The sequence below is a fragment of the Scyliorhinus torazame genome, chromosome 9 (assembly GCF_047496885.1).
Source record: "Scyliorhinus torazame isolate Kashiwa2021f chromosome 9, sScyTor2.1, whole genome shotgun sequence".
In the NCBI taxonomy this organism is placed as follows: domain Eukaryota; kingdom Metazoa; phylum Chordata; class Chondrichthyes; order Carcharhiniformes; family Scyliorhinidae; genus Scyliorhinus; species Scyliorhinus torazame.
In genome coordinates this window covers 102,485,530-102,509,435 of record NC_092715.1, presented here as the reverse complement: position 1 = coordinate 102,509,435, position 23,906 = coordinate 102,485,530, and the positions used below count along the sequence as shown (strand labels likewise).

At 48.4% G+C, this 23,906-nt stretch overlaps 1 protein-coding gene across 1 annotated transcript in view; it reads left to right on the top strand.

Annotated features, from left to right (window-relative positions):
* The window catches only part of LOC140429409 (protein limb expression 1 homolog), a 73,708-nt gene that overhangs the window by 17,980 nt on the left and 31,822 nt on the right, over positions 1–23,906 (top strand). Inside the window, exon 2 of the mRNA XM_072516349.1 lies at positions 2,500–2,663. Coding sequence (XP_072372450.1) covers positions 2,500–2,663 — 164 coding nt within the window. The remainder of the gene's footprint in view (positions 1–2,499; positions 2,664–23,906) is intronic.

The following is a 23,906-nucleotide window of genomic DNA, read 5'->3' as shown; positions in this document are numbered from 1 at the left end:
AGGGCTGGCAAGGGTAGGGTGTCGGAGATCTACAAGGAATGAATGGACTGGGAGTTAAATGGAAGTGGGAAGGAGCTGGGGAGAGAGTTGGAGGCTGTGTGGGCGGAGGTTTTGGGGAGAGTGACTGCGTTTTTTCATGTGCTAAGCTTAGCCTTATTCAATTTAAAGTAGTCCACAGGGCGCATATGCCAGTGGCCAGAATGAGCAGGTTTTTTGATGGGTTGGATGATAGGTGTGGACTGTGCACAGGGGGAAGCACCGCAAACCATGTTTCGGGCCTGTCCGAAACGGGAGGAATTCTGTCGGGGGCTCACTGACATTGTGTCCAAGGTGCTGAAGGTGAAGGTAGCCCCGAGTCCAGAAGTGGCGATTTTCGGAGTGGCATAAGACCCAGGAGTCCAGGGGGCGAGAGAGGCCGACGTCTTGGCCTTTGCCTCCCTGGTAGCCTGGAGACGGATCTTGCTGGAATGGAGGGACTCAGGGTCGCCGAAACCAGAGATGTGGGTGAGCGACCTCGCGGAATTCGTTAAGTTGGAAAAAAATCAAGTTCGCCTTGAGTGGGACTGTGGAGGAGTATGCCATGAAATGGAAACTGTTTATCGACTTCTTCAAGGATAGTTAAGAAGTCAGCAGGGGGAGGGGGGGCGGGGGGGAGGGGGCTCTGGGGTTATAAAAGGAGGCAGGGTGGGTGGAGGATAACGGCAGGGAAGGTGGGGCGGTGGAGTGTTAGTTATTTATTTGTTATGTAATTTGTTCTTTTTTTGGTTGTGGTTGTGTTCGATGTGTGTATATATATAAATGCCTTAATAAAATCATGGGCACAGAAATAGAGATAGATTTTAATATCAATTAATAAATATTAATGCAAGTTAGAACAGAAAAAAAACTAAGGTAATGCATGATCAAGAGTGACTTTACATGAAGATGAAAAAGAAAAGAGATTTAGGTGTGATTATAATTCAGCCACATCTCAATAATGGAAATCTTCGTAATTTGTTATTTCTCCTTTTGAGCAATAAATGCACAAAATGTTTGAACAAAAAAAACACCTTCCAGACTAGCTAAGGGGAGCATACAAGGGAAGCATGGAACTGGCTCTGACACCAATTTAGCTTCTCTCTATGCTCAAGAATACTTCATCTTTGTTGTAATGACTGTATTTGGTAACTCGGTGGTGTAGAAATTGAACACCATTTTATCTATTTTACAAGCATAAAATGGGCGCAACGTAGGTCAATTTTGGGAGCCAATATCCTGCATTTCAAAAACACCTGAAAGACATTTGAGCAGACATGTGAATGAGTGACCTATCACCTGTTCAGACACGCTTGTAGAAATTGGATTGGATTGTGAGCCAGGCTGGCACTTCTCAGATTTCTTCAATGGTACATACATCCTAAGCAGCAGGTGTCAACAGAAGGTATTTAAAATAAATTCTAGGGGCAAAACCTAACGTCCAGCCCAGGTGGCACTTCCAGGTTGGCAGGGGCACCGACAGGGTGTCCAGGTGGCACTGCTAGGCTGGCAGGGGCACTGCCAGAGTGCCAGACTGGCAGTGCCAAGGTGGCATTTTGTTCACAACAGGGATTGGACCCGGGGCTTCCCTGCCCTCATGAGGTGTGATGCTAGGGGCTCAAGGACCCAGGGGCTCAAGGACCCCCCAGGAGTAAGCTCGTGCATGGGAGGGGGTTTCTGGGCGTCACTTGGGGGATCGAGAAATCGGGGCGCCATCCCGATCTTTTCCTGCATTGGCGAGCGAAGCTTCTCAATGTTGAAAATGAGACTGAGCGCAGCCTCGGTGGGGTGTTCCTCGCTGAGGCCCCAGAATGAAGCAGAGTCCTGTTTAATAGCAGGCCACGTGAAACGCCTGGCTAAACGCTCTCCACACAGGATTTTGTTTCATTTCCGTGAAATTGTGTACTAAAGCATTGCTTTAGAGCTAAGAAGAGCTTGTTCACCGATTTAAAACTGTTGAGTTGCCTGTGGAGGTGGGATTGACCAGGGCAATCTGCCCAGATAATATAATTGAAGTCAAAAGGTGAAGTTGGGTTGGCCTTGAGACTCCTGGTTCAGCGTGTGCTGATGATGTGCCTAAAATTGAGCCCAGCCAATTTCTATCCCAGTACTATGTGGAGGAATCACAGGAATGAACCTTTATCCCCCTCTCTGTGATGAACTAGCTCATGAATTAATGAATTATGTTAAAGTACAACCATGGCCATTGTTTAAAACTGGCACGGGACCAGAGTGTAAATATTTGTCACTACATCCAGCCATTATTTGAAGTAGTTTTTCAGGTTTGGAAAGCATGCATTATGCAAACTTAATTTTGCATTGTTTGGTCTTAAAATGTTATTTAATATTCAATGCTGAAGAATAAATTATATTGGTTCCTATTTAACTGGTCTACCAAGAAAAACATTCATTGCCAGGCGATCAGAAATATATTGGCTGAACTTTCCAAAACATTTTAATTGCCCTGTTTTTGTTTTCACACAGTGAACGTAGTAGAAACATTGCAGGAGTTTTGGGAGAAGAAGAGAAAGCAAGGAGCTGTCTTTAAGAATGGAAGTCTTGTGGTGTACGAATCAGTGCCATCTCCTCTTGCTCCGTATGTATGTTATGTGACTCTGCCGGGAGGCAGTTGCTTTGGCAGTTTCCAGGTAACACTCATTTACATTATGGGCATGACGTACCGTGTAAAAAAACAAGGTGGGCAGCACAGTAGCACAAGTGGCTAGCACTGTGGCTTCACAACACCAGGGTCCCATGTTCGACTCCCCGCTGGGTCACTGTCTGTGAGGAGTCTGCATGTTCTCCCTGTGACTGCGCGGGTTTCCTCCGGGTGCTCCTTTTTCCTCCCACAATCCAAAGATGTGTAGGTTAGGTGGATTGGCCATGATAAATTGTCCTTAGTGGCCAAAAAGGTTAGGAGGGGTTATTGGGTTACGGGGATAGGGTGGAAGTGAGGACTTAAGTGGGTCGGTGCAGACTCGATGGGCCGAATGGCCTCCTTCTGCACTGTATGTTCTATGTTCTCAGAGTCCATTTTGGGCATGTATAGCATGGTCTTTCTAAGTGCCTGCAGTGCTGAGAAAAATCATGCAATCAAAGTCCCTCTTGTCTCTTAAGGCCTTGGTTGGGAACATCCCACCGAGGCCGCCCGTACCTCACTTCCTGCACTGATGGGCTCAGTTCGCCAGTGCAGGAGGCGATCGGGGTGCCATTTTTAAACGCTGCCCCAATCTTTTGTTCCCCCCTTGGACACCCCACCATGGACTCCGGGCACCCCACTGCCCTAACCTACCTCTCAGGGGGTCCTCGTAGCTCCCATCACCCACCTCTTAAGGCCAGGACACCCCTGGGGCCGATCCCTGGCATGGGCAACCTGGCACCTAGGCACCTTGGCATTGCCAATCTGGCACCCTGGTCATGCCCCTGCCAGGCTGGCAGTGCCACCTGGGCACCCTGGCAATTCCAGGGTCACCCTGCCAGGTTGCCTGGGTAGCACCTCCATGGTGTCAGGCTGGCAGTGTCAAGGTGCCTGGGTGCCAGTGGGAATGCCAGAGTACCACCCTACCCAGAGCCTGATCACCTTGGAAACTCCTGTGGCCTGTGACCCCCCCCCGGGTTCTGTTATGCCTGGTTGACGATTGTGTGGACCAATAGTAAATGGCGCCATGGTGAAGTCTCCCAGGCGATGCCGTTAGTTCCCGGCCTCAGGAAAATCGGGCACCGACATATTTAAATTAACTTAACGGCTCACTTAAATATGTTAATTTGGATCACACCCAGAGAGATCTTGTCAGATCTTGCGAGGTGTCCCAAGCGTCACAAATGCCATGTGATAACTCTCGCGAGATTTAATGGCCTTGTTGCATCACCGACTTGAGCGCGACAAGGTCATTCAATCGCATTTTGCATCTCTTCACTGGTTCTTTTGTCAATTACCTTCAATCTGTGTTCTTTGCTCACAAGCTTTGGGTAGATCTCGCTTGTCCTCAACAGATCCCCAAAATAAAGGAACTGGGTTTAAGAAACACCTTCCCCTTCAAAATTTGTGACAGGATGTTTCTGGAGCAGTCCTGGGGCCTTCTCCACATCGGCATTGGCACTAGGGTGAATGATTTTAACCATACCCTAATCCAGTGAGTTTGGGTCCATTCTCACCGATACATTCTGGATAATTTATCTGCTTATATTTACATAAATAAAAATATTAAGGGCAGTGTGGAGGAAGTGTAATTGTAATTTCCTTTGCTAAATAGAAGTTAAAGTAGTTAAACTTTGGTTGTGTTTGGCACATGCCATGTAATGCAGAAATGCCAAATGTGTAAATGCACTTATGTATTGATAATTTTAAAGTTGATGCTGGGTTGGCTTTAGGAAGGATGTAAGTAATCCCTACAAGTATTTGAATATTAATGCAATCTCTCCCAACTTTGGAGTTGTTCCCTCAATTCAGAAGACACTGGGCCTCCAGGCTGTTAATTTACTGTTACCAGGATATGAGGACTCATCTGTCACCTCTCTTGTGTCCCTGTGGAAAACAGTTTTAATATATTTTTCTACAGATGTCAGGGATTCTCATATATAGGGAACGATTGCTCCACAGAATTGTATTATCTTCCATATTGTACAAACGTACCTTTCTCCATACAGGTTATAACTCACTCATCACTGTAACGGTTGAAGTATTTCTTCAGTTGACTTATGAAAAAATATTCTTATGTCGCTCTCAAAAGTTATTCCCTATAGTCACAATAATTCATTTCATTTCAAAGCCAACATTTTCCATGTAGCCTTTGCTGCGTTAATCTGAATTGATTTTTAAAAACATTAAAACCAAACAATCATAGACTACTTTGTCTACGCCATTAACCACGAACCTCATTCAAACACAAGACTTGATCAGTGCTTCATTGTAACTTCTTCCCTCCTAAAAAAACAGAATCCCACCTCCCTAAACAGCTCACCACTCCCAACATAGCCCAACCCCTTCCCAACACTGTTCACCTCTCCCCAAAGCAGCTCACCCCACTCCGGACATAGCCCAACCCCTTCCCAACACTGTTCACCTCTCCCCAAAGCAGCTCACCCCACTCCGGACATAGCCCAACCCCTTCCCAACACTGTTCACCTCTCCCCAAAGCAGCTCACCCCACTCCGGACATAGCCCAAACCCCTTCCCAACACAGTTCACCTCTCTCCAAAGCAGCTCACCCCACTCCGGACATAGCCCAACCCCTTCCCAACACTGTTCACCTCTCCCCAAAGCAGCTCACCCCACTCCGGACATAGCCCAACCCCTTCCCAACACTGTTCACCTCTCCCCAAAGCAGCTCACCCCACTCCGGACATAGCCCAACCCCTTCCCAACACTGTTCACCTCTCTCCAAAGCAGCTCACCCCACTCCGGAAATAGCCTAACCCCTTCCCAACACAGTTCACCTCTCCCCAAAGCAGCTCACCCCACTCCGGACATAGCCCAACCCCTTCCCAACACTGTTCACCTCTCCCCAAAGCAGCTCACCCCACTCCGGACATAGCCCAACCCCTTCCCAACACTGTTCACCTCTCCCCAAAGCAGCTCACCCCACTCCGGACATAGCCCAACCCCTTCCCAACACTGTTCACCTCTCCCCAAAGCAGCTCACCCCACTCCGGACATAGCCCAACCCCTTCCCAACACTGTTCACCTCTCCCCAAAGCAGCTCACCCCACTCCGGACATAGCCCAACCCCTTCCCAACACTGTTCACCTCTCCCCAAAGCAGCTCACCCCACTCCGGACATAGCCAAACCCCTCCCCAACACTGTTCAACTCTCCCCAAAGCAGCTCACCCAACTTCGGACATAGCCCAACCCCTTCCCAACACTGTTCACTCCACCCCAAAGCAGCTCATCCCACTCCGGACATAGCCTAACCCCTTCCCAACACTGTTCACCTCTCCCCAAAGCAGCTCACCCCACTCCGGACATAGCCAAACCCCTTCCCAACACTGTTCACTCAAACCCAAAATAGCTCACCCCTTTTCCCAAAACAGCTCGCCCTTTCCCAAAACAGCTCACTCCCTTCCCAAAACAGCTTACCCTTTCCCAAAACAGCGCACCCCTTCCCAAAGCAGCTCACCCCACTCCGGACATAGCCAAACCCTTCCCAACACTGTTCACTCGCCCCAAAATAGCTCACCCCATTTCCCAAAACAGCTTGCCCTTTCCCAAAACAGCTCACCCCTTCCCAAAACAGCTCACCCCTTCCCAAAACAGCTCACCCCCTTCCCAAAACAGCTCACCCCTTCCCAAAACAGCTCACCCCCATCCCAAAACAGTTCACTCCCCCTCCCAGCACCGCTCATCTGCTCCCAAAACAGGTCAGCCCCTTACCAAAAAAGCTTGCCCCTCAAAAAACAGTGTTGGAGAGGGTGAGAAATTTTGGGAAGTGTGTGAGCTGTTTTTGCAGGGGATTCAATAGTGTTGGGAAGGGGGTGAGGAGTGTTGGGAAGGGTGAGCTTTTTTGGGAAGGGGGTGAGCAGTGTGGAAAGAGGCTCACTCCCATCCCAGCACTATTCACACCCTCCCAAAACAGCTCACCCCCTTCCCATCACTGCTTGCACCTTTCCCAAAACAGCTCACCCCCTTCCCATCACTGCTTGCACCTTTCCCATAACTGCTCATCCACTTCCCAACACTTTTCAACACTTCCAATGTTGCTCACCAATCTCAAGACAAATCTCCACCCCCATACTGATCCAACCTCCCCCACCAACAATACTCACCTCCAGAGAATTGTAAAAGCGTGTATCAAACTCTGGTGTTTTTATGCATTTTTGTTCTTATTAACTTCCTGGGTGTGGGGGAGGGTTCCTAGGCTGTGGGGCACTGGTGGCAAGGTACTGGTTATGACGATGGTGGAAATGTGTGTGGATGTCTCTACATGGGGATTCTTTGGCAGTATTGGAGAGGGAAATTACAGAAGCAAGAGGACTGTGAAGGAGATTTTGATGTGGGTAACAGTGTGAGCAGTGTTCACGGTGCTATTGATAAAAGAGTAAGAAGTCTCACAACAACAGGTTAAAGTCCAACAGATTTATTTGAAATCACCTTCGTCAGGTGAATGAAATGAAAATCACTTATTGTCACAAGTAGGCTTCAAATGAAGTTACTGTGAAAAGCCCCTAGTCGCCACATTTCAGCACCTGTTCGGTGAGGCTGGTACAGGAATTGAACCGTGCTGCTGGCCTGCCTTAGTGTGCTTTCAAAGCCAGCGATTTAGCCCTGTGCTAAACAAGCCCCACCACAGCATTTATAGGAGAGACACAATTGCAAGATAATTACTGATTGGAATGTGAAGAATGCCTCCACTTCATCTGATGAAGGAGCAGTGCTCCGAAAGTTTGCGATTTCAAATAAATCTGATGGACTTTAACCTGGTTTTGCCTAACTGCGCCCGTCCCAGTCCAGCACCAGCATCTCCATATCATGATAAAAGAGTGACAAAGCAGTTTTCTCTGAGATGAACAGTAGCAACTGTGAATGCCAAGAACAGCTGGAGGAGAAAGTAACAAACAGTAACAAACAAGAAGAAGAATTAAATCCTTTCACATCAGAAGCTTCTATTAGAGCCCCGCTCCCTGTTACTTCTGTAGCCATCCCCACATCACGATGAGACAACATTATAATTTAACTCTTTAAGCCCTTCTGTCATTCTGATAAATCTACTGTATATACCTGCCAAGTTCAATATATCTTTTCAGAGGGTCATTGATTGCAGCATACAGGTGAGGTCTGAATTTGCAGGTTTAATTAAAACTCAGAGTGATAGAAATATGGACAATTTAATAGATAATTGTCCTTGGTTGAAGAGGGGAGAGAGCTGAAAGAGAAATTTAAAGAATGATCACATTACAATGGAAATAATATATCCTATTACAGTCATTTTCAAACTCAAGGGTCGCGATCTGTGGGTGGGTCATGGGTGGGTGTCGGGAGGCTCACAGAGCGATCGGTCGTGGCGTTCCCATCGCAGGAAGAAGTGCCCAAGGGCTGCGACCTGCTTTTAAAAACGTTCAGTAAGAAGTTTTACAACACCAGGTTAAAGTCCAACAGGTTTGTATCGATGTCACTAGCTTTCGGAGCGCTGCTCCTTCCTCAGGTGAATGAAGAGGTATGTTCCAGAAACATATATATAGACAAATTCAAAGACAGCAGACAATGCCAACATTTAAAAATGTTGGCCGCGATTGGCTTTCAAGGATGCCGGTCGTCCCATGCATGCGTGCCCCCTCAGCCAGATGTAGCAGTGAGCAGGCTCAGAGCCCAGCGGGGCAAACCGGCTCCTCCATGCATCAGCATACTCCTCCAGGAGCAGACTTTTTAAAAATCAATTAATCTTCCCGCCAGAAACGACTTACTGAGGAGAACTTCCTCCGTTTGGTAACTGCCAGCAAGCAAGCAACAGGATTACGTGATGAACTGAAGATGGATCTTTTTGGAAGAGAGGGCCAGAGACACAAACAGGCCATGATCTCACAACTGAATCTGCTGCAAAGAGCTTTGCAAGAGAGTCCACGGCAGGACAAACAGTGCTGGTGTGAACTCCAGAACCTCTGATGAACAACCCATACAGAAATGTAAGATCGAATGACAAAGCAAGTGAGATCGTGAGGACCACGTAGGCTCATCTGTCGCATTAAAGATAAGCAAAAATGACTTCCGGTGACGGCGGGCGGGAGGCGGCCGCACAATGGAGGGCTCCTGTTCGGCAATGCCATTTTCGGGGCTTTAAGCCCGGTCCCAGGGTCCGCGGAGGCGGCAGAAGCAGGGAGAAGGCACGGAGGAGGCACAGTGAAGACACAGGAGGAAAAAAAGAACAAAGAGAAATGTCGAGGGTGAGCAAGAAAACGGCCGGAAAAAAAACAGCTGAAGGTCCGTCGGGGAGTGGAAAGGTCACCGCGGGGTCACCAAGGAAAATGGAGGCTGGAGCACCAGGGAAGGCCGCACTGCTTACGGCTGAAGAAATAACTAAGGTGATGGCTGCGGAATTTGAAAAGCAGTTGGCGCAGATTGCGAAATGCATGGAGACGGTGAGGAAGGAGATGAGGGAGGTTTTGAGTGTGCTGGTGGAGGAGGCGGTTTTCCCGGTGAGGACGGAGGTGGCGAGTGCAGTGGCGGAGGTGCGAGAGCAAGGGGAGGCGCTGAAGGAAGTGGAAGAGACGTTATTGCAGCACGGTGATCAAATTGCCTCGATGGGGAAAGAGATGCGGATCTGCGAGGAAAAATGGAAGACCTGAAAAACAGATCCAGGCGACAGAATTTGAGGATTGTGGGGCTGCCCGAAGGAGTTGAAGGACCGAAGCCGACTGAGTATTTTGCCGCGATGTTGGCAAAACTATTGGGGGAGGGGGAGGATCCCTCCTGATATGAACTGGATCGGGCTCATCGGTCGTGGAGGCCTGTACCAAAGGCGAATGAGCCGCCAAGGGCAGTGACTCTGTGCTTCCGTAGGTACAGGGTGAAGGAGAAGGTCCTGAGCTGGGCCAAGCAGAAGCGGGTGGTGCAGTGGGCTGGAGTTGGTATACATGTATACCAGGACTTTAAGGTGGAGCTGGCAAGGAGGCGGGCTGCCTTCAACCGGGTGAAGAGGGCACTGTACATTAGCAAGGTGTGGTGAGGCATTGTATATCCAGCGAAGCTGAGGGTGACTTACAAGCTCAGGGACTTTTATTTTGGAACGGCGGAAGCAGCGGAGGAGTTTGCGAAAGCAGAAGGACTGTGACAGAACTGACAAATTGAGGAATGGCCATGTGCCGATGTAACCTCATGACTGTATTTTCTTCTTTTTTGTATCAATGCGTGCGGGTGTAGAGATTAAAGGAGCCAATGTGGTATATATTTGGACAAGGGAAGGGACGGGACTTTCATGCGAAATGAGGGTTCTTTGAGGTGTAGGTGTATATATGGGGTTTGTGTGCTAAAAGGGGATCTTTGGGCTTTCCTTGGGCCGGGCAAGTGGGAAAGGGACCCGGGCGGGGGCCTCCACGCTGGCCGGTTTAAGCCGGCCAGTGAACGGGTGTGAGGTGGGGGGAGGGGCTGCGGCCATTGGAGCCTGGCAGAACAGGGTCCGAGTGGTCTAGCCGGGGTGGAAAGTTGGGGGGAAGGAACCGAGGTTGGGAGGAGGAGGTTTACAAGAGGCAGTGGACGTGAGGAGCTGGAGACCGGGGGGGGGGGGGGGGGGGGAGAGCTGTGTAAGATTAAGGGTGACTACGGGTAATCCCTGATTCCTTTTTGTCATTTGTTTATGTAAACATGCGGGTTGAGGTTTGGGGGTTGGTGGGTAGATGGGATCGTTGTTATTATGGGGACTGACATATCTTGCTGATTATTGTTTATTGTTGATGGATGTAAATGTGGGAGAAAATGTGAAAAAGGAGGAGAATAAAAAAATTTTTTTTTAAAAAGATAAGCAAAAATGGTGCATTGCGAAATTCGGGCATATGAGTCGCGAAGATCGGGTAGCATGGGTCGCGAATGGCAGCTGGCATGGGTCGCGAAGGCTGGTTGGCATGGGTGGCGAAGGCCGTCCGGCATGAGTCGCGAAGGCTGGCTGGCGTGGGCCCTGAAGGTTGGGCGGTTGGTAAAAATGGGTCCCCAGAAAAAAAGTTTGAAAAACACTGTCTGTCTGTCCTCTTTCTCTTGAAAATAAGTTCAGAGGTGGAATGGAACAAAATGTAACCTCTGAAGCAAATGCTGTGCCTTTATATGCTTATTCGTCTATTACTCTTTCACTGAAGACAGGCGAATAAACACACAGCACAATGAACACATTGGTTTATGGATATAAGTTAAGATATTCTACCACTGAATTTCTCACATAAGCATCAACGCTTTCACTATGAAATGACCAATTTTACAGGCAGCAAGTTTAACATGTTAAAGACGTTTAACATGTTAAACAGCTGTACTAACCATGAACTGATGGGGAAAACTATTGAAATATTTGTGCTGCAGTACCTATTGCATTTGCTATTGTGTGAACTCGCACTATCTTAACCAAAGTCGTTGCTATGGAATTGAAGTTTAAATTTCTACCTCTTTTCAGGAGTTCGAGCTGCCTGAACAATCTTGACAGAATGAGACTAGTTCTTTTAAATGTTCTCAGAATTGCAGATGCCCAGAACGTTAGCAGTAATAATGAACTCTTGGCAGCATTTAATCCCTTCTCCCCTGCTCCCATTGTCTGCTTTAGCATTTAGTTTTGTCTTCGCCAAAATAAACACTGGTATGATAACTCTCTTAGGTGCTCCGGATTTCTCACCCACAATTGCCTAAATGCTGAATGGCTAGCAGTGAAAGGAATCTCAAAGCTAGGTCAACTTAATCCATGTTTTATGAACACTCAGTAGCTTTGTTTTGACTATTACCTTTGATAAATGAAATGCGATATTATAACTCAGATGTGATGATGGACTTTGCATGGATAATGTAGGTGGGTTTCAGTTCAAGAGTAAACTCTGGAATAATCTGCACATGTTCTTAAAGGAACATTAACTTTAAACAGATGAGAGTTAGAGGTTATCAAAGGTAGCAGCAGAAATGTGACTCCCTGCAATTTTTACAGAAAGTCACTTTTTTGAGGCTATGTTTCATGTTCGGGGATATTTGAATATATGTAAACAAATATTACAATTGATACCTCATTTAAAGTGCAGCAATATCTTGGACAGCCCAGTATTAGTGGAAATATGATTGATGAAGCAACCTTACTGTCTACTGTGAATGTGATTCCCACCTGAAATGTTGAGAAATCGATTTCTGCAGGAATTCTCTTGCTTATGCAATGCAACTTTGACAAACAAGCCAAGGAAAGCTCAGAAAAACCATTTGTAATGGAATTTTCTGGAGTTTTGAGGCTCTTCTGGTGAAGTTAAGTTGGAACAAGTGAGAGAACTGTCACCTTTCCCAGTAGAAATTCACTACCATAATTTTCACTGAAGCTTCTACTCACATTGCTGCCAACACAAAAAGTTCCTGCTCGAGGCCCCGACTGCCAATTTTTCTCGTTGAGTTCAGTGATTGAATCTGCTTACTAGTTTGAATAGCCATCAACCGCTTTGGAAACTGGAGCAACATAAGCAAAGCAGCGAGCTATCATCTTGCTGTTCTGATCGGTGCCACAATGTACATTTAATCATCCTGATACAATTGCCGGACATTTCTTTGAACAATTCTTCAATATTAGGAAACAATAAAACAAACTGTTACGAAATGAAGGTGGGTAAGTAGCAAAATCACAAGATGCCGACTCAGAACTATCAGGCATGGTTTTATGGCTGCGTCGCCCTTAAACGAGAGCGCACAAAGCTGTAAATCGTAAGAGAGGCAAAAAACAAGAAACACGCCAGGCGTCAATCTGTTTGTGATCGAATCAGCCCACTCCCATTGGCGAAATCAGCATGCCTCCGTAAAGTGGCGAGAAACCAATAATTAAGCCCAATCCCAATACAATTAATGGGAGCGATCCCCTATCCAACGGCCTCCCATGATCTAACAGCATTCCCAGGAAGGAGTAACGCAGTCGCCGATTAGTACTCTTTTTCTAAAAAAAACGTGAAGCTGGTCGGCAGGGCTGCTGCGAGGACCCAAGGAGGTGAGGAGCCATCTTCGCTCACAGGCCAAGAGACCGGGGCACTGGGTTGCTGCCCTGGTGCTCGGAGGGGTGTGGGGAGGCTCTGGGGGTTCAGCCTCGGTCGGGGTGATCCACCATCAGGGGTCGTATTGCAGAGCAGAGGGCTGGTCGCCCATGGCTGGGTTGGTGGAGGGGCGTGGGTGGGTGTCTCAGTGCTCTCGGGTGCACCATGCCAACCTCTGGACCAAATGGTTCTGTTTCGGGGGCAACCCCAGCCCCAGCCAGCCTGACCCACCGACCACCTTAACTCCCACTGACCGTGGAGGCCTCTGGCCATGCGGCTGAATGTTTTTGCTAATTGGGAATTGTCAATCATAGTTAAGTGAGCACCTCACAGCTCCCAAGTGGATTCCCGTTGGTAGGCATGCTGTGTAGCATGTAGGGGTTATTGTCTAGCATTGCAGTCAGATGTGATGCCTGGACACTGCAGGAAGCAACACCATGGACACAGCGGCCAACATCCGAACACCCACTGGCTGGGTCCCAGAACCGGGGACATTTCTGCGGCCGGAGGTGGGTGAGTGCACCGGGGATGGGACCAGCGCCTGATCCAGGTAATGCTATGTGCACTGTCTAGGGTACATGGTGTGGGGTCCAGTGAGCAGGGCCACCACTGTGGCTGGGGGTGCGTGGGCAGGGCGTGTCAGATGGCAGGGGGTGTGGGGATGGGGGGGAGCCATGGGGGCATGTGGGTTCCAGGGTGGAAGATACCGCTGGTTGTTGGTCTCACACCCTCTCCCAATTCCTTATAGATAATCCACAATATGGCCGATATCTTGGACCCCGCAGAACTTGACCTGCTGGTGCTGCTGGCAGGCCAAGCAGCAGATGTTGGAGGAGGTGGCAGCAGCTTGAACAGAGGCTCGAGCCGGCTGCCCATGTGCTGAACCCTGACCACTCCCTGAAGACCCAGCTGCCCATAAGGCCAGGGAGGAATCCAGAGGGGGAGGTCTGTGACGGCTTAAGGTGTACAGGCTTCACTTGTCTTTCGAACAGATGACGGACAGCATGTGCCGCAAGAGGCTTCGCCTCAACAAGGGGACGGTGTAGCACCTGTGCCAAGTCCTTGTGGACGTGGCACCGTATGGAGGAGGAGGACACTCGCTTCCGCTGGTCGTCAAGATCACCACAGCCCTGAAGTTCCATGCCTCAGGATTTCCAGGGATTTCCGGGGATGTGTGTGGCATTTCACAAGCCGTAACCCACAAGTGTAATCACGGATGCCCTGTTGGCCCGGACAGAAAACTATATAAACTTTGAGATGGCACGCATGTCACCTTGTGTTCACTTGGCCATCGGGGAGTGCCCTAAATCAACAGGAAGGGGTTCCATTCCCTGAACATCCAAGTCGTGAAGATCACACATGTGTGTGCATGCTTCCCAGGGAGCTACATCCAGAGGCAGGTGGACATCCCATACCTCTTCGAGGACCACCTCTTCGAGGGGTGGCTAGTTGGCTCTTGGGGGATAAGGGGTATCCCGTTTAGGACTTGGCTAATGACACCCGTATGGAGGTCAGCGACCAATGCGGAGACCAGATGCAACAAGGCCCATGCAGCCACCTGTGCTGTCAATAAGCGGTGAAAAATGTTCAAAATGCAGTTCCGATGCCTCGACCGTTCTGGTAGTGCCCTGCAGTACACATCGCCAAAGGGTCGCCCGTTTTGTGGTGGTCTGTTGTATCCTCCACAACCTGGCCCAGCAGCGGGGTGATGTGCTTGAGATGGAGGGAAAGGAATATGTGGCCACCTTGAACGAGGGCAAGGAGCTGCTGGACCAGGAGAGACTGGAAGACGAGCCTGGGGAGGACCCGCAGAACCAGCCAGAGGATGGATACAGGTGGGAGCGTAGGGGGTCCGGCAAACCCTGAGGGCCAGGGAGGCCCTCATCCTCGCCCGCTTCACCTAGAATGTGACCTTGTCCGTCAATCGCCCTCTCCCCAGGATGCATATCAGAGGTAGAGGCATCCTGTTGCTTACCATGTTGACACCCAGTACCCCCTCCTCCTGGTCGGTGCCCATCGAGCCCTGGGGTTCATCTCAGGACATGGGGACAGCTAGTTTGAGCCCCGGCTGCCCCTGCATCATCCGGCTCTGCCAGACCTGACGGCTCCCCAATGTCTGCAACACAGTGTTGAAGATCTCAGCGATGTCACTCAGTGACTAGGACATGCCCTGCAGCGCCTCATCAAGGAGGAACCCAGAGGGGGAGAGCCCCCAGCGACTGGGACACGCTGTTGAGGCGTTCAGTCATGACCGTCACTAACTGAACCATGCCTTGGACACCTCCACTCATGGTGCTGACGTCGTGCACCAGGCTTTCCACTGGAGTTGCCACCTGAGCAGTGTAGGCCTCGGTGCCACGCATTGCCGGTGCCATTTCCTGTGCCCATAGCCTTTGGGACTCTTCCAATCGGCGATGGACTGCTGGATTGTCGCTGACAACCCCCTCTGAATTTCACGGCTACAACATATTGTCTGCTTCAGCTCCGGATAAACCTGTTCCAGAGGCTCAGCATCTGGCTGGGATCCAGCAGCCCACTGACTGCTGTCTCGCCTGGGCATTACTGCCTCCACCTGATGTACATCTGTAACTGTGTGGTGCTCACTGTCATGATATGCAAACATGCAGCTAATGAACACATATAACAGGACATGACCAATGAGCAGTCTGGACACTCAGGGGTGGTGTCTCACTATAAAAGGGATGAGGCACTCACAGCCCGCCTCTTTCCACATACCAACATCTACAGAGTGAGACAGGATGTATCCTCAGCATCACACCCCAGCACATGGCTTAGAGCAAGGCTGGTTCAGTTAGACTGAGTTACTACATTTAGATTAGCAGAGAGTCGAACTCATTGAGAACTGTGCTAATAGTTCAATAAAACACATTGAATTCACTTCAAAGTCTGGAGCATCTTTTACTCAAAGCTGCATCAAGTGGCAGCTTGTGTTATTCCAAATTACATAACACAACATGATACCAGGAGTCTGTTCAATCTAGTTAGTTCAACTCGGCAAGGTCCGTGACGACCATCAAACGTATACCGGCACAATAGAAAAGATTCCGGCTCCTCACCAGCTCAGGACCTCCGACAATCTCAGTGCCAACTGGCGGACATTCAAGTGTCATGTGAGAGTACCTTTAAGAAATGGATGTTTAAGCAATGTACCTTTAAGAAATGGAGCTGATCATATTACTGAAGTGATGTCAGAGGGTGGGGGAGCTGAGCTCACTTCTGCTTTTTTGAGTTTTCAGTTTGAGAAGGCAGCTGTGTGTTTTGCTGAGAGCTGCAGGAAGAAAACACAGAGCTGGTCTGTTGATTTCTGAAATCCAAAGACTATAAATATATTGAATGTAACCTAATGTGTTCCAATTTTTGAAGGTTTGAAGTCTTTTGGATGTTTAAAGGAACAGTTTGAAGGATTATTTAGTGTTGTAGTCTTTTGGGGTTATCTTTGAAGTAATGGGTGTTCAGATATTCAATGTTTCTTTTTAAAAGGCTAACTTGAGTTCATAGAATAAACATTGTTTTGTTTTAAAAACCATTTATCCATTTCTGCTGTATCACACCTGGAGAGTACGCTGTGTGCTTCCCACACCATAATCTATTACAAGTTGTGGGTCGGTTGAACTCCATGAAACACTTTGGGGTTCTGTAAACCCGGACCCATAACACAAGCAGAAATTTCACCTTTACGTCGAAGCATCAGACCTCAATGTTGCGTCTGATGCACGGAAGATAGCTCTTTTCCTCACCACAGCAGGTGATCACGCCTTGGAAATATTCAACTCCTTTCACTTCGCCGAAGAACAGGACAAGCCAAAGTTTCAGACCATCCTGGACAAGTTTGACAGCCACTGTGAGGTGGACTCCAACAAAATCTTCGAGCGCTGCCTATTCAAGCAGTTGTGATTGAAACATGCACATGCACACATGAGCACGCTGAAAATCGCTATTCCCAGTACAAAACGGCAGAAAATGAGCCTCCCACGAGACGAAGAGTGTGCATCCAGGTTATCTCCCGGATTCAGCGCCTCAACATTGACGAAAGCGGCCATTTCGCGCGCTCTTCCCGGGGTCCGACGCATGCGCGATGCGAACGGGATAACGAAGTGGCCGAAACCCGCACTGCGCAGGTGCAGACGTCTGAGAACCGCTCTGCGCATGTGCAACGACGTACGGAGCGTCAGGATGCCGACGTCATGACGTGTTTGAACTGTGGCACCGCCCATTTAAAGAAACACTGCCCTGCAAGAGGCAGACACTGTTTAAACTGCGGGAAGCCAGGTCATTATGCAGCCCTGTGCAAATCTGCAACGCCAGTCAGGAACCAGCGCTCCCAATTCCGACGACGGCGCATCCGGAGTGTGCAACAACGCCGACAGGATTCTGATCCCGGCAGTGCAACGGATCCAGATGATGAATACCTGGACAACGCCTACCGTGTGGGCATTATTACAACGTGTGAATATACCACACCGGACTCATCGCAAGTCCAGTCAATCCTAGCTGTGGACTCCGAGGACGAATGGCGAGCAGTGATGAAGGTCAACCACTGCCCCATCCAGTTCAAGCTGGACACAGGTGCCTCTGCCAACCTCCTCTCACAGGCAGACTTCAGACGCATCAAGAAGGCCCACACGGTCCTTGGTACCTCGGTACACGTGACAATAAACAAATCCAATCCAATCCAATCCAATCCTTCTAGCTGCCTGCAAGCTCCTGGATTACAACGGGAATGCCATCATTAACACTACACCCTGTATGCTTCATCCGATGCCAGTGCTTATGTAGTTACATTGTTTATGTTGTGTTGCCCTATTATGTATTTTCTTTTATTCCCTTTTCTTCTCATGTACTTAATGATCTGTTGAGCTGCTCGCAGAAAAATACTTTTCACTGTACCTCGGTACACGTGACAATAAACAAATCCAATCCAATCCAATCCAATCCTTCTAGCTGCCTACAAGCTCCTGGATTACAACGGGAATGCCATCACGGCACTGGGATCCTGCCATCTGCACGTATCCAAGCGACACACATAAGCATGGTTACACTTTGAAATTGTTAAGCCGGACAGGGTATCCCTACTAGGTGCGCACGCCTGCAAGCAGCTGAACCACATTCAAAGGGTTTACACCATGACATCCTCCCATGTGAATCTTCAGGCCGGCATCGACGACATCCTCGCCCAGTATCCAGATGTGTTCAACGGGATGGGCATGCTGCCGTATTGATACAAGATTCTGCTACGACCTGATGCCAAGACAATGGTCCACGCACCACGACGTGTCCCTGCTCTGCTGAGGGAGTGCCTGAAGGCACAGCTCAAGGATCTTCAGCAAAAAGGCATCATATCCAAGGTCACTGAACCGACTGACTGGGTCAGCTCGATCGTGTGCGTAAAGAAACCTTCGTGGGACCTGCGTATCTGCATTGATCTCAAGGACCTCAATAAGAATATCATGCGGGAAAACTACCTCATCCCGAAGCGGGAGGAACTCACGAGTGAGATAGCACACACGCGCTTCTTCACCAAATTGGATGCATCACAGGGATTTTGCCAAATCCATCTGGAAGAGTCCAGCAGAAGGCTCTGCACTTCAACATGCCTTTTGGCAGATACTGCTACATCTCATGCCATTTGGCATCATCTCGGCATCGGAGATATTCCATCGCATCATGGAGCAGATGATGGAAGGCATTGAAGGGGTTTGTGTATACGTGGACGACATCATCATATGGTCCACGACCCCTGAAGAACATGTGTCCCGTCTCCAGAAGGTATTCCGCCTTGTACATGCCAATGGCCTAAAGTTAAACAGGTCCAAATGTTGTTTTGGCACATCGACGCCCAAGTTCCTAGGCAACCAGATCTCACAGCACGGTGTGCGCCCGGACACAGACAAAATCAAGGCTATCGAGGCGATGAAGGTCCCTGAGGACAAAAAGGCGGTGCTGTGCTTCTTGGGTATGGTCAGTTTTCTGGGCAAGTTCATTCCAAACATGGCCACACACACCACGGCCATACGCAACCTGGTGAAAAAGTCAACTGCCTTTGAGTGGAAGGCGGCACACCAGACAGAGTGGCTGGAGCTGAAAGCCAAGCTCACCACTGCACCAGTCTTGGCATTCTTCGACCCGGACCGGGAGACAAAGATATCCACAGATGCGAGTCAGGATGGCATCGGTGCGGTGTTGCTTCAACGAGATGACACATCATCCTGGCCACTAGTAGCCTACACACCAAGGGCGATGACGCCCACTGAAACCAGATATGCTCAGATTGAGAAGGAGTGCTTGGGTCTTCTCACCGGCATCCTCAAATTTTATGATTATGTCTACGGCCTGTCGACATTCACTGTCGAGACGGATCATAGGCCTCTGGTCCACATCATCCACAAGGACCTGAACGACATGACGTCTCGGTTGCAGAGAATCCTGCTTCAACTTAGGAGGGATGATTTCAACTTGGTGTACACACCTGGCAAGGAGCTCATCATCGCTGATGCATTGTCCCGCTCTGTCACCTCGCCCAGTGAGCCACTGGAGATCATCCAGCACATTGAATCGCAGGTGCAGCTGTGTGCTAGCACTCTCCCGGCGACAGATGAGAAGGTAGTTCTCATCCATGATGAGACAGCAAAAGCCCCCCTCTTGCAGCGCATCATCCACAACCTCACCAATGGCTGGCAGAAAGGGCAGTGCCCACAATTTTACAATGTGAAGGATGACCTGAAGGTGATTGATGGTATCCTCCTCAAGCTGGACAGGATTGTCATTCCGCTCAGTCTCCAGAGCTTGGTGCTGCGCCAGATTCATGAGGGTCACCTGGGCGTCGAGAAGCCCTGCAAGCTGTCTACTGGCCCGGCATCAGCCAGGGCATCACGAACATGGTCCTGAACTGTGCTACCTGTCAGCGGTTCCAGCCAGCGCAGAGCAAGGAAATGCTCCAACAACATGACATAGTGACCTCTCCGTGGTCCAAGGTTGGCATTGACCTCTTTCATGTGAATGGTCGCGACTACGTATTGATCATCGACTATTTCTCGAATTACCCTGAGGTGCTGAAGCTCCCGGACCTCACCTCTCAGACCGTCATCAAAGCCTGTAAGGAGACGTTCTCAAGGCATGGCATCCCAATCACCGTCATGAGCGACAATGGCCCGTGCTTTAACAGTCGAGAATGGTCATGTTTGCCAGGTCATACAATTTCCAGCATGTCACCTCCAGTCCGCACTATCCGCAGTCCAATGGGAAAGTCGAGAAAGGGGTGTACATTGTGAAACAGCTCATCTGCAAGGCCGCGGACTCTGCTTCCGACATACACCTTGTACTGCACGCGTACAGGGCGACTCCGTTGTCCACTGGCATGTTGCCGGCTCAACTCCTGATGAACAGGGACCTGCAAACGGAGCTTCCAGCCATACACCTGCCCAACCTGGATCACCTCCCGGTGCTGCAGAAGATGCAGCAGCTTAGAGACCGTCAAAAGCAGGGCTATGATGCCCATGCCACCGATCTGGCCATGCTATCCCCGGCAGACACTGTCAGGATCAAGATATCGGATGGTGGGTGGTCTGCCCCGGCTGTTATTGTTCGGCAGGTCGCGCCCTGCTCTTATGTTGTACGTATGGCTGAGTACGTGTGGCAGAGTATTCCATTGCACTCCTGACTTGTGTTAATAGATGGTGTACAGACTTTGGGGAGAAAGGAGGTGAGTTACTTGCTGCAGGATTCCCAGCCTCTGACCTGCTGCTGTAGCCTCAATATTTATATAGCTAGTCTAGTTCAGATTCTGGTCAATGGGATGTTGATAGTGGGGAATTAAACATGCCAGAAAAAATGTTAGTGTTTGTTCGTTCAAGTGCACTTGAATTTTCAATGGTGTGATGAGTCATAATTACTGACATAACACCTCTGTGCTATTGAAAATTAACATTTACAATTGCAGAATCTCATTTTGTTAAATTTTAATTCCTGTTGAAGATTTAACATTTTTTTAAACTGCCTGTCTTTTTTATCTGTCTCTTATTTCCATTTTTAAATAAGCAATCTGCTGCTTGAAAGTGGATTGGTCACAACCTCCAACAGGTACCCAGCCCACCACCTTCCCACCCACCCCAAGCTGCTCCCTATAATTTGAGCAGACACCAAAATTGGCAGCCTGTCTGCCATATATAAGTAAATAATGAAAGGTCAATTATGCTTGTTGGCAAGACTATTGTCCAGGATAATACTCTGCCCACACCATAATACAGAGTGGGCAGGGAAGTGGGAGTGGACATATCTTGGTCCCACTGAGGTGCTAAAGTCGCACTCTTACTTTGTTTATCCTACCCCGAGCATTCTATTGCTCCAGGACAACTTATTTGCACCATTTTCCTGCCAACCTTCCTTCCGGGGGGTGGGGGGGGGGTGGGGGGGGGGGGGGGGGGGGACGGATGGACGAACGACTTTAGTGGCCACAGAGGAGTCCAGATGAGAGGCGTAAAGAAAACTGGTTTATTCCAAACAAACTGTTTACAGAGTATACTTCAGGTCACAGCCTGGACTACACTCCTCCACTGTGCTGGTTTTTATCTAAGAGTCCATTTATTCCATTCATGGACGAGGGCAGCACGGTGGCGCAGTGGTTAGCACTGCTGCCTCACGGTGCCGAGGTCCCAGGTTCGATCCCGGCCATGGGCCACTATCCGTGTGGAGTTTGCGCATTCTCCCCGTGTCTGCGTGGGTTTCACCCCCACAACTCAGAAAGATGTGCAGGGGAGGTCGATTGGCCACGCTAAATTGCCGCTTAATTGGAAAAACAAATAATTGGATACTCTAAATTTATTTTTTTTAAACTCCATTGATGGGCCCCCACCCCTCAGCAGGGAAGCTCGTATTCCACGAGGGTCACGGGGAGACTAATTGGTCCATCCCCGTGGGCATTGTGCGGGTTATAACATGCATGATCAATATTTGGAATGATTGCGTGGATAGGGTTATTATGTGAAGGGAAAACGTCTGGGTAGTGAGCTAAAATTACCCAAATGGCTTCCATCATTTGTATTTATCTTGTGAGCCTTTTCTTATTGTGAAGCATGTAGCATCATGAAATCAATTGCTTTGCCAAATCATATTGTATTATGGTAAAAGAATCACATGTGGCTCCTCTTACTATTCTCTCTCCCTAGTAATAGATTGTCTCTTTTAAGAAAATGAGGACGTTAACAATTCATGAAACATTGGTTTCCTGGTTTTATTCAACAAAGCCCTACTGACACAACAGCTGGCTGAGCAGGTCAAAGTGTTCCCATGCTTTGAGCCACAAATCATTCTTTGGCACAAATGCTTCCTCTTTACTCTACTACTCTTTGATCGATTTACCTGACTTGGTATTCCTGCTTTCTGTCAAAAACTTCAAAAATGAAAACATTCAAAGTGCAAATATTCCAACATGTGCTGAATTCTGCGATGGATTGCTTTCAGAATCTCCATTACAGAAGTGAGGAAGATACTTTCACAAAAAATATACATCCTCTTAATTTGCTATTCATCCCCCTGAAACGGAAAGTGCTAAATCTACAGATTAAGGCTATTACTTTCTTTTAAATCAACAACATGCAAAATACAGCTGAAAGTGAATGTGTTTTCAGCATTATGAACATAAATATGGATAGTGCTACATGTGGTGAATGGTACTGTTGTCTGATTTTTATTAGTTCATGGGATTAAATCCCATGGGATTAAAATGTTCTGATTTGATTAAGTTTGGTATCATTGCCCTTTGTTACTCTATGTTAGACTAAACATCAGTACTCATCGACATATATCTATTAGACATAAATTACACTGGGAGCCAAGTATGCCATTCATGCTGAAAAGTAGACAATCAATTTTTCTTAAGGGACTTTCCGTTTACTGGGCACTTGAGTCTTGGCAATCATTTTTTCAAAATAAATTTAGAGTACCCAATTATTTTTTCCAATTAAAGGGAAATTTAGCATGGCCAATCCGCCTATCCGGCACATCTTTGGTTTGTGGGGGTGAAACCCACGCAGACACGGGGAGAACGTGCAAACTCCACACAGACAATGACCCAGGGCCGGGATTCAAACCCAGGTCCTCAGCGCCGTAGGCAGCAATGTTAACCACTGTGCCACCGTGCTGCCCAAGCCTTGGCAATCATCAGAACCAGGCAGAATAATAAATATTTAAATTGTGACCTACATCTTTTGCAGGATTTCAAAATAATTTTATTCTTCCACTGAACTCGTAATATTTGAACCATGGGTCCTGAAGGGAACAACTCCAGACCATCCCAGAAATTTGAAAATAAAAGCTCCAGCATTCAATTTTGCAGTTGTACCTCCAGACTGCGCAACAATCTTTCCAATTGCTGCCAGGCGCTTCCTGCCATGCCTTTCCAGAGTTGTCACCAATCTCTTCAAATATCATTTCCACCTCAGCTCTGTGGAGGGGCCCCTGATTCCCTGCCAGCTGCCCAACCAGCAGGTTTGGCACTGGCAACTCACTAATGACATTTTAATGAAGCCGAGACATAACATTGCTTCAGCCCCTCCGCTGTTGCCTTTGGGCAGTGAGAAGACCACCCATCTGCTGTGCACCCAACTTCAAAATAAGTTTCTTTGTACGTTTCAAAAGTAACACTCGGGGCAGATTGCTTTAGTTTGGGGTTTTCCGCTCCTCTAACAATGTAGCCTTCTCTGAAAGGAACAGCGGGACACCAGAAGAAAGCTTTTACTTGGAAAATGCAAAGGAGATCATCCATAGAGCTTTACTCACTGATTGTTTCAGTCAACAACTCTGCAGAATTCTGTTGTGTTCACACCATCAGCTAAAGATAAAAGAAAACTAATTCCCATTTCAAGCTACTTAAATAACCCATTTTCTGACCTCCAAAAACAATGCTCCTGTATCTGGATGATTTATTGAATTCTGCAGGAAAACATCTGACTTGAAGTCAGGAAGGAAAACGTCAAAGTTGCCAATTAAACTTTTAAAGAAAGCTGCCTTTCTTTGAAAATAAATTCTGCGCAATCCTCCACTCCTCGCCTTAAGTGCTGGCTTCATCAGTAATCAGGTTGCTCTGTGTCGGCAGTCTGCTGGCAAATTCTGCCCAAGTGGGCCTGGCAAAGTGAGCTTGGAAGGTTATTTGGTAGGGGGAGGATCAAAGCTGAGTTCAACATGTCCTCACTCTGCATTT